At 48.2% G+C, this 11,752-nt stretch overlaps 1 protein-coding gene across 1 annotated transcript in view; it reads right to left on the bottom strand.

Moving 5' to 3' along the window:
* Positions 1–11,752, bottom strand: part of TPRN (taperin) — a 20,046-nt gene that overhangs the window by 8,032 nt on the left and 262 nt on the right. The window contains exon 2 of the mRNA XM_026860690.1: positions 10,874–11,747. Coding sequence (XP_026716491.1) covers positions 10,874–11,747 — 874 coding nt within the window. The remainder of the gene's footprint in view (positions 1–10,873; positions 11,748–11,752) is intronic.

The following is an 11,752-nucleotide window of genomic DNA, read 5'->3' on the forward strand; positions in this document are numbered from 1 at the left end:
CCCCCGTACCCAGTGTGCTGCTGCCAAGAAGCAGGAGGAGCCCCACGGCCGCTCTGCAGTAACACACTGGGACGCACCCAGGCCAAGCAAACACCGGAGGAACAACAGGCAAACAGGCTCCGCACCAGCGGCCGCCTTCCCCGCACCCGTACACACCCCCGGGCACTCGGTCAACCCTGCCCACACAGAGCGAGAGCCCCAAAAGCTGCCTCAAGACTCAAAGTGATAAACCTGCCGTGGCATGGCCTGGGTTCCCTCATGAGCTCCCCTCCCCAAGCATGAGGTGGTTTCAGGGGAATCACAAAGCAACTCTGCTTGATCCAGCAGCAGATGGAGGGAAACTTATTCAAGCAAAACGAGGGGACACGTGGGTCAACATAACTGCCTTAAGAAACCCTCTGCTAATGAGCAGAGCTGAGCACTGTGTGTAGGGAACACAGGCAGATTCAGGCCCAGGAACCATCTGGAAAAAAACTAACTCAAGAACCCAGTAGTGGCACAGACAACAGGTTTGCACAGCCTGCAGCCTCTTGCCAGACCATATAAACTTTTATAGAAACACAAAAGGCCAAAGAGGTCATTTCCTTTAGAAGAAAAATGTATTCTAGAAGAGCCAAGCGCACTCAAGCCCAGCCAGAGAGCTCTGCTCATTGGGTCTCAGCAGCGGTTCCTCTCTTTCTGCCCCAGCAGTTGTGGAAAGGAAGAATTTTGCATCCTTCAGCTGTGGATGTTTGCAGGGATTTGTCACTATTTGCTCAGCTGAATGCTTCGCCCAGAACTGCGTCACAAAACCAAGGTACAACCCAAAGCCATATATCAATATATTAATACTCTGCCCAGCAATCAGAGCCACACTGGGAAGAATAAGGCAGGCTTTTCAGGGAATATTGTCCTGTTCAGCTACCAGATTCTTGTTGCCATAGCAAAAATCGTTTACTTATTTGCTAGAATTTGAACAGTAATGAGTAATAGAGTACCCAGGAAATAGAAGCCAGGGTAAACATTACCTAGCAAGCATAAATCTGAGTAGTCATTCAGGGCTCATTTAGAAAAGGGGAAAAAAAAAAAAATCAACCCTGTTTCAGGGGATGCAGGCTGTCAGGACCCAGTCTGCACCCAGATCAACCCAAAAGAGTCCCCATGTACAGAGACATATTAGAAATAAAAATAAACAGTTTACAGGAACCAACCTGTGACATGAACAATGAAAGTCAGCAGATACCTCGCCTCCAAGAGCTGAGGTGGGAAAGTGTGCAAGACTCTGTAGTTAATGAAAGAGCAAATGCCCAATGGCTTCTCACAAATCAGGGATATCACCGTAAGTCTCAGGAGAGAACCATGGGGTTAGTCTGCATCAACTCCAGAAGCAGTCTCTAGTGTGGCTTTTCTCCACCCCTTATCACATTTGCTTCTTGGCAAATGTGGCAGCACGTGATAACGTAGGGTGGTTTATACCTTTTAAATAGGAACCTCTTCGGCAATCCAAATCCTCACCTTACAGGGGGGAAAAAAAAAACCAACATTCTACGCATTAAAAAAAGAGAAAAATAGTCACCCTTTAACTATATTCCAGCAAGTAGAGTCAGAATACTGATTCCCATCATAGCAGCCTCTAGTGGGACTGAAAACGACTGAGCCCATTTCCCCATCCCCACAGAGCGACTGCGAGCAGCCGTCTCCCAAACCCGTGGCTCTTTCAGGAGGCTGCAAGGGACACCACTGCTGTCCCCGCTCCACGTGCGGAGGAGCCAGATGGGATGGCAAGTTGTGACACACCAGCTGGGAGTTTATTCCTCTCCTGCTAACATCACACAGTACCTCCAGCACATGCTGCAGACTAGGTAAGCGGGCAGCGGCTGCTGCACGGCAACAAGAGTGCCACAACAATTTTTTGTTAATGTGGTTATGCTACCCAAGTATTTCACAAGATCCAAACAGCTGAGTAACACCAGGGATCAATATTTGCTCTTTTCAGATACTATTCTTCCTCTAATCATCCTCTCTCCCAAGCAATATAATCCTGAAGTGACAAAAATTAGAGACTGTACGGACTCCCTAGGATATGCATGGGCTGCCACTGTGCTGCTGGGTGTGATTTAAAGCAGCTTTTCACACCTGGTCAATCAAATGCCTTCTCCTTTCTCAGCAACAGCAGCAGCAGGAGGCTTTCAGCTGATATCTGCAGGAAGGGAGGACAATGAATCAGCATGAATACAAAAGAGCAAGTGACTGATCTCTCCGAGAGAACAAGCATGAACAAAATCAGTGTACTGAACAAAATCAGTGTTCTGAAGAACCTTGCGCTTTTGTGCCGTCTTACACTGAGCTTTGCTACATTTGCTGCTACACTGGTTGTCTAAGGATTTGGTCAATGAGACAAAAGCTCAAGACAGCCCACCCAGATACCTGAAAACTGCAGCAGCTGGAAGTGCATCAGGCAGCCTGTCAATATAGAGCATCCCATACAGGGTTGCAAGAAACAGCCCCCAAGCTGGGCAGGAAAGCTCCTAAAACACCAAAACCCACTCGGTAGGTTGGTGAAGGCTCTGCCCAGCAGAGCTCAGGATCTGTGCAAAGAGGTGGGGGGATCTCTCAACACTGAACAAGCTCCCAGCTCCACACCGCTGTGGGGTGAAAGGGAAGGTGCCTGCACAAATAACTGTGAGACTGGAACAGAGGTTATAAGCAGGTATTTTATGGTGGACAAATATCCCCAAAGGGTTCACCCTAGTCCTTCCATCTGACGCAGTCTAACCATTCTCACAGGTCAGCAGATTCCGTAAAAGGAGGTAGTGGAGCCGTTCATAAACTGCATAACTCTGCAAGGACCTTAATTTCTTTCATTACAACCTGCAGGCAGTGATCTAGACAACTCCCATGCGATGCACTTTTCTCTCTGAAACTTTTAGATAAGGCATTTTTGGGAGAATGAGCCATTTCACAGGAGTTAGCAATGAGCTTATCTATGTGCCTGTACATGTCCTGAAAACACAGCCATGTGTCAGCCCAAACTGTTGAGTAACTCCAGGCAAAATCTCTATGCGTGGCAGACCAAAATAGTATCCTGGGGGCTGCAGTAGCATCAGAATATTACCAAGGCATTTGCTAGCATTCAGAAGATAAGGAGCTTTTGTACCAATAAAGCATTTCCTTGGCACAGGAAGAAAAGAGTTTTTCCCTGACAAGTACCCCTAGGAATAGAGGGGAGTAAGGCTTGGTTCCTATATCAAATTAACTCTGTACTGCTATGGCTGAAGCAGCCCAAATATGCCCAGAACTGCAGATAACACTACAGAAGTGTACTATTCTGTACAAAAATTTAAGGTTTGGGGCACAAGAGTTGACTGCTCCACCATAGGCTGGATCTTGAGCAATCAGGCATTTCCAAGAAGTGTTTCCTGAGAGTAACAGAGTTCTGCTCAACTATTAACTGCATCACAGAGTTACTGAATAGAGCTAGCAACACTAAAGATTTACAGCTGTAGCACGTCAAGGAAGGACTGTATTGCTGGCAAAGTAGAGGCTGCCTCCAGGATCGCACCCCAGCTCCCGAGCCACAAGGCAAAACAAGAAAGTCTCCATTTACAAGGCAACCCACAAAGCCAGCTCTGTGTAATCAATATGCTGAAGCACATGGCAGATAGGAGCAATGCATGGAGATTCGAAATATTAAACTCCTTGTACAAGACACAGGGAAGTTTCAAATTCCTGATGAGAAGTGACAGGGTAGGGACAGTCCTGGAGAGCATGACAGGGCAGGCGGCTTTGTTAACTCTTCCCTTGATGTGTTGGACAAGAACTGATTCCAGCGCCCAAACAACCACAGGGCAGTTGGAGTCCCAGTCTGACACAGTACAAGGCAGCTATTCACCCAAGGATCCCTTCATTCCTTCGCACATCTGCAGGCAGATAGGCTAGAGCCTGCCACAGTTTAACAAGCAATTTAACTATTACTTACTTGGCTCATAAGAATTGGACAAATCTCCCTACATATACAAAACAAATCTCATCTGAATACACAAAGACAGCAGGCATAAACAAGATACAATTAGTGTCAAGACTTGGTATCTTCACAGACACCATATGAAACTCCCAAACAGCAGAGGATTCTGCTTTACAGGGAACTCAGCATACAATTTGTGGCTACAAGGCACTGGGAGGTGCCACCCACAAACATTTCTGTGCAGTCAAGACTGACCAGAGCAGCCCAGACAAATACCTCGGTTTGGTGCAAGTGAACAGTCTCCAGCTGAAATGGGACAGATGGAGCATCATTTCCCAGGAAACATGGGGAGGTTGGGAACAGAATTACTTCCCACCTTGGCAAGGAGCTCATTCTAGACTTCAGGACCAAATGGCTTCAGTGATGTGAACAGTCTTAGCTGCATGACAGAGTTCATGTCTCTCTTGCCTTTTTTTCTGTACTACTAATATGCAAAGATACTTACTTCCTCGAGAGAAGTGATTAAGTGCAGAAAGTTCACCACGAGGCTTATGGATATGCCCTCAAACCTGCATTTTCACTAGCTGCTAGCTATACAGTTTCTCTAAACACACAAGTGTTTTGCTTTCATAATGTCAAAGGTATTTTCTTCAGCTTGCCTGTAGTCTTTCAAATGCTTACAAAACCAGCAGCTCTGTCCTGCCAAGTTCCCAAGATCATCTGAAGGGCACTTCTCAGAAAACATCAGCACCAAGTTCCTTCAGTCCAGATTTTCCCAGGATGTTTGTGAATTTTCTTGGTGCGATACAGATGCCTCATGTGACTCTTCCTACACAAACTGTCCAAACAGGGAAACCATTACAGCTTCATGGCATACCCGTGTCCCACTGCAGTCGCTAAGAAGAGTCTGGGTTTGTAAATAGATTTTAAATTGCCCAGGTTTCACTCAGGAGGGGAGTGAGAACAACCAGAGGTGAAGGAGATGCTCCTGCTGCAGCAACTCTGAGATTTCTTTCACTGCCACTGAACCTGGAAACTAAACGTTTTAATTTTTCCTACCATATGCCACATAAAAGACAGACAAGCAAGACCTGTGCCCTAGCCACCCCACTGTGTACTTCCTCAGCTCTTCTCCAGACCACCATGACCATGTACTGGAAAAAGCAAGAGTGGGGACAACAACCCAAACCCAGGGCAACCTGAATACTTGAGATGGAGGAAAATTATAAACCACTTCCAATCTGGTCCACAGATTAAGGAGATTAAGATAACATTAACTGTAATCCACATGATCAGAATTCAGAGCGCAAAGCTCTCCAAATCTCCTCTCAAGCTCTGGCAAGGGCTGAGCCCTGGGTACATCCTAACCAGCTTCAAAGGCAGGCTTGTCTCTTATTTGCGTAAGAGTTTTTATTTTAGCTCTTCTGTCCCATTCCCTGTGCTGCCAACAGCAGCAGGCAGGAAGGAGACTGGGGGAAGAGAACCTGGGGGGAATTTGGGAGCAGCTCAGACTGTGGCTGCTGCATGAGGCGAAGCATGGGAGCAGTGAGGCCACGGAGAATCTCAGTCGAAGAATATTTCCCACTATGGAGATGAGATATATATGACTCATCCACTCTGCCAGGGGTTTAGTACAATGAAGCACCAGTACTTCAAGGAGCTGGCAGGCAGCGAGGAAACAAAAAACAACCTACATCCCCACCAATAGCCTCAGGGCCAGCTTGTGAGGTGGTTTAAGAACTGTAACTACAACAAGATTCTGATTTCTAGAGTCTTCAGCTGTCAACATCATAGGCTAAATCAGCAGAATTAGAAGTGGGCAGGAAAATCACACCATCTGGGTGAAACAGGCTGCTCACACCTGCCAACTAGTGGAAATCACCTCTGCAGGGAAGGGACCACACCTGAGCATCCAAGACATGTATCTTCTGAGCTGACTTGTCACTGCTGACCTCATCCACCAAAAAATGCAATACATCCATGTCAGATATGTACTAGAGCCCCTCCTTAAAGTGCCAGACGTATTTGCTCCAGAGAGAACAGCCACAAGGCAGAAAATAGACCAGGAGCACGCAGCTCTCCTAGAACTAAACAACACAAATCTTTGTTCTGATCCCTCCAAAACACAGATGAGGGAATCTAAGTAATCTTTGCTTCTACCACCAGGTTAGTTTACTTCTGTTATGCTTAGGTTACACACTGAAAAAAACTACTTCAGGCAGACACCAGTATTTAGATTCCACACTGCGCAGACTTGCTCCAAACAGGTCTGGGCAATAGCGGGAAGTGTTTGTCCCTGCCAACATCTCAAGCCTACACCTAGTTCTCACAGGAGACCATCTCTAGCAGAACTGACAGACGGAAAGCTACAGAGCAAGAAGTTCAGCAGGTTAGACTAACAAAACTGCTGCCCAATCCAGCCCATGATGAAAAGCTGATGGATGTTTAGAAAAATTTTTAACAGACATTTCAGTGGGCATTTGGAAGCCATATTCAGGCATCATGCAGTTCAAAACTAGATAATGGACCATGCTGAAGTCCACATAAACTGGAACTTCCTGAAGTTCAGCTGAAGCTGAACATCTCTGAAGACAATTTTGCAAAGGAGCAGGAAAGCATTAGCCTCCAGCTGGTTGGAGCCCACCAACCTTATTCTTGAAAGCCCTGTTTACACAAGGCTGCAGCTCACCTTCCAGCACTCAGCAAACTGCCAACTGCGACAAGCAAAAAACATTAAAACCATCAACAATCTGATGTCTGTTGGCTCTCAAGTCTTGTTATTTATAGGACTTTGGGTGGCCTGGCCAGAAGCCACCTTTCCTGCAGGATCCCCAAGAGGTAACAGGGCCTGGAGAGTACAAACATACAGTGACTTGGGATTAACTGCAGGAGTAACAAGACATAAGGAAGGAGCACAGTCAGAGCAAATTCTGTACACACAGGACCGTCACGGCAGAGTCCAGACTCCAGCAAGGAGAGAACATGAAGCCTAAGGACAGATGACTACTTCTCGGACACCAGCTGGATCAGCAGCTCACAGTCCTTTCCAATCACTCGCTCCAACATGCCAGTCACATGTTTTATAGAAACCTAGATTTCTATCTCGCTGCCAACTTTATTGTACGTTATTCTGGCAGGTAACCAAACCAAGATTTGCTCAGATGAGCTAGGTTTTATCCTCTGAGATCCCCAAGACCCACATCCTGCAGCAAAGCCTTCCCTTCCTCCTGGAGCTGCCATCAGGCTGAAGCATCTTTACTTCTTCTGCAATAACAGAGTACAAAGACGAGCACTGAACAGAGGTCACCAACAGTGCTTTGCATCCTCTCCCCCACTCCCTGTTTAGAATAAAGGTCAGTAGGTCTCCTTCCAGTCCTGCACACGTATCCTGTCCTCACTGTCAGAGCTGGCAGCTCAGCCAGCCGCTTCCAGCAGCTGGCAAGTGCTCTGCTTGAAACCCAGCACATCCGTTCAAGGCTGCAAACCTCCACTTAAGTTTTCAAACTGAAATCACACCCTGGTCCCACCACGGCAGCTCTAGTTGTACAAGAGAGCTGGGAACCCATTTTTTTTTATTCTGACACAGGAACAGCATTTCTCTCTCTCCCTCGTCAGCTCAAGATCAGCTCCAATCCCAAAACAAACAGCTGCTTCACATATTTGAAGTGTCTGGAAGGAGAAATAAAGCTATCTTTCCTGAAGGGCCTTAAACACCAGCAGGCCACAGCAAAGTCACAACTATAACCTGGTCCCGCAGTCGTGCAGCTGAGAGCAGGGGTCTGGAGCTCCCTCCACACAGACCACAGCAACACTGGAACCCAATCCCACCCTGTCCCAGCCACCTTCCCATTCCAAAAAGCCCCAGAGGATGGGGACTGGAGGACATGGACTGAGTCGGCTCCATTTTGCTGGAATCTCTACCATTGTCAGACAACCAGTGGCCAGACAAGGCGACAGGGAAGGGAGGCCAAATTTCCGCATTTGAAGAAAAATACAATTTCCATCTCACAGAACAGTCAAACTGTCACAATCCCCCCTCGCCTTCCTAATAAATCATGAGCCCTGACTGTAAGCACAGACACCGGCCGATCTGCAGGAACCCAGCATTCCCAGTCTGTGCTAGACCTGATGTTTATCTTGCCCAGATACCTGCTGGGTATCAGCAAGCACACCAAGTTTTCAAAGTCATTGAAGTCTCACTGAATGCCAGTTTCTTGAGCCTGGAGCACACTTAAAGACCTTTCAGCAAATTCAAGGCAAGGTTTGGAAAGGAAGAAGGTCAGCAGAAGGTGGCCTTATCCAGCAGGTCTGCCTGGAGAGAATCACCCCAAAAGACCCAGGTAGCTGCTCACTGAAACCAGCAGCAGGTTTGATTTCGCTAGCCCCAAAAGTGAAAGGGACACTGGTTTTACCAAAGAACTGCAGCTTCCAGCTCACGGGAAATGTCTGCTTCTGCCCAATTCAGGCCAAAATAAAGTTTCTGAAAACCCCGACATAGCTACAAAACAGAACCCTAGTTTTGGCCAGTTGCCTTGGCGACACACAGCAATCTCTTGGGAAGAAACCAAGGAATGTGTCCTAATGCTAGCTCCTTCCTTTTCAGGCATCAACACTCAGCCTTACTACCCAGAGTAAAAGCCACAAACATCCTCTAGGTTAAGAGTAAACAGAAATCTTTCCATTTGCTACAGCATCAGCATCTTCTAAACCCTGGCTACTAAGTCAAACTCCATGCTTGTCACCCCTAGCAGGAAAGGAACTGAAACAAAACCTGGTACTTCTCCCACTATATTGCCTCATTTAATTTCACATAGAAACCTGTGTCTCCACTACTTCTCCTTAAGCTGGATCTTATTTTCTGAAGGGTCCCCATTTGTTTCAGCCTCCTGAGTCATATAACACGCAGTTCCTCCTTTGCCTCTTAGTATCTTCTCTTTATCTAAGTTCTCATGCCAGACATCACCCCCATATAATTCTTAGCAAACACTGTTACAGTTGTATGTGCATCCTGCAGTATTTAGCACGCTTCATCTTCAAAGTGCCTGCAGAGTGGGACAGTTAATGCTATTAAGCTGGTAAGAACATAGGTGGAGAACACAGCTACATGACCTGCCCAGTGTCACACAAATCCAACACTGAACAGACAAAACAGTTGTTAACCTACTTCAAAGGATCATATGATATTTTAGGTTGGGAAAGGACCTCTGCAGGTCTGACTTGATCAGTTGCTCAAGGCTCTCCCCAGGCAAGTTTTGAGCAGCTCCAAGGATGCCACTATTTCTCTGGGCTCCCATTCCAGAGTTTGACCAATCTTAAACAATTCAGTCGCTGCACCAGCCCTGTCCTCATCTCCCTCCCTCCTTTTTGTACCATTAAGGATGGCTTCCACTGCACACCGTTTAACTGGTTTTGCTTACTTGAGCCTTTTATTCTTTTACCAGCAAGTCTGCTGCCCCAACAGCACCACCCTGCACAGAGAAACCAGCTCCTCCAGCTGCATCAGAAGCTGGACTTATCTAAGTGCATCTGTCCTGAAAGGTTTCCTCTGTTTTCTGCATTATCCTAAAAGTACCCATAACTGTAACACATTGTCTTGATATTTTCACCATTTATACCACACACCTGATTTGGTGTAAATCCAATTAATACCCCAAACTGAGCAGAGCCAAGGAAACAGCTGGAATGAGTGTAAGCCAGTGGGTACTGAAGCAGCAGAACAATTCCAGTCTGCTCAAACATTTCTTTGTACGAGGACAAGGAAAAACTGCAGGAGCACTGAGCAAGAATCAACACTCCTGCTTATTTGCTCATTCTGGATATCATGGCGCTCACACTCCACATCTGCTACCTGCAACAGTCATGATCAAATTAATAAAGACTGTGCGCTCTGATGAAGGAATTTAACAACGTTAAGCCACTACAGACAGCACTCCCTGCCTCCCTTCTAAATGAGATGCACCCTTTTCAAAGGATTTCCTCAAATTATAATGCTCCGTGCCTCAGGCACTCGTGTGGATTCAGTCCATCAAATATTTAGTCGAATTTAGGTAACGGAACGTCAAACAACTCTTCCCGCTATGGGAAAACATGTCACATCGCAGACCTAGAAATCGGGATTTGTCACCTCAGCGTGCTGCTTTCAGAGCCAAACAATTCACGCCTACTCCTCTGGCACAACAAAATAACCTGCTCTTTCAGCATGACTGTGTCTTTATCACATCCAGGTGCATTCCACCAAGCCATACATAGATTAATTCTCAATTTAAGGCTTACAAAGATCTAAGTGAGATCCCAAGCAGTGAGAAAACTGGGCATTCGCTCTGAAGACACTTGGAGCAACTGACATCTCACAGATCATCAGAGGTGTAGGTACACATCCAGAACGAGCAGACAGGTGGCATAATCTTATCAAGGGGGGTTAAGTTGTTGCTGATCTCTTTCTGCCTAATAGAGACCTAATTCTTGAGCCTCTATCAATAGATCACTAATGCAAGGAACTAATGACGCCAGCACCACGCCGCCCGCTGTACCCTGTCACAAGCCAGGCAGTGACCACAGGGAGCTCAACACGGCCAACACCCACCAGACACAGCAAGAGGGGCTGGAGAGGGGGCAAGTCCACAGCTTGTTTGAACCATGTGACTCACCTCAAATTTTCTAAATACCTGAAATATTTTACTTTCCGTTATCATACCTCCAAGAAGCAACTGTGGGAGAGGCCCTGTAGTTATTATCACAGGTCATATCCCACCCTCATCTACTTACTTGGTGGAAGAGCACCCAATGCCCCAGGGCAAGCCTCTGGCTCTCAAAAGGACCAGAAAAACACTGCCTATCTTCCCACCCAGTGCCTCATGGAAAGACACGCCAAAGTAGTACGGAGCAACTTTCAGCCTGGCTGTTGGGCGCAGAGGTGCCCCAGGCAGTTACCTTCTTGCGGCGGGAGCCCGTCTTGCTCATGCAGGACCTCTCCAGGGACAGGTACCCCCCGATCACTTCAATCTCGTTCACCGTGGGGTAGCGCTTTTTATGGGACACCCCCGCTTGGGGCCCATCAGCCTTCTCCACGGCTTTGCCTTTTCCTTTGCTCTCCTCCTCCTCCTCCTCCTCCTCCTGCTGTGGTCTTCCACTGGCATCAGTGAGAGTCTGCAGTCCCGAGGCAACGGGCTTCCTTTTGGGCACGACAGTGAAGGTGCTGCCTCCCCGCTGGTGAGGGGCAGAGTGGGGTCTGTACAGGGGCACGGAGGAAAACTCCATCTCCAGCTCAGGGCCAGCTCCTCCAGGCTGATCCACCAAGCTCCGTGTCCTCGCAGCCGAGCTGGCCCTAGGAGAAACCTCCCCACTGTCCGGCTCCACAATGTCATCGATGTAAGTCACAGGTACCAACGGATCCAGAGGCGCCGGTGGGGAAGCGACAGGCTCTTCCTGCTCCGGGGCGGAAGCCCTCGGGGGCTCCTTCGGTGCCTTCTCCTCCAAGGACGGTGGCGGCCCTGGCCTGGCGCTCTGGGCCGGGGGCAGAGCAGGGCTGCCCTCCCGGCGGGGCACGAAGAGGAAGGAATTGCGTGAATTCAGGCGCAGCTTGGCCAAGGCCTGGGCCTGCAGATCGTGGGCTGGGATGGCAGCCAGGTCGGGCTTGGGGGCCGGGTGGATTTCGAAGGAGCCCCCGGCCCTGGGGGCAGAGGCGGAGAGCGGCTGGGTAGGGCCGGTGGCACTGGGGGCCAGACTGGCACTGGGTGGGGGCGACACGGCCGCTTCGGCCTCCTCTGGCTTTGGCCTCCTGGCGTTGGCTCTGGCGTGGGGAGCGCTGGC

This window comes from Athene cunicularia (genome assembly GCF_003259725.1).
Source record: "Athene cunicularia isolate RWA chromosome 17 unlocalized genomic scaffold, athCun1 chr17_part1, whole genome shotgun sequence".
Taxonomy (NCBI): domain Eukaryota; kingdom Metazoa; phylum Chordata; class Aves; order Strigiformes; family Strigidae; genus Athene; species Athene cunicularia.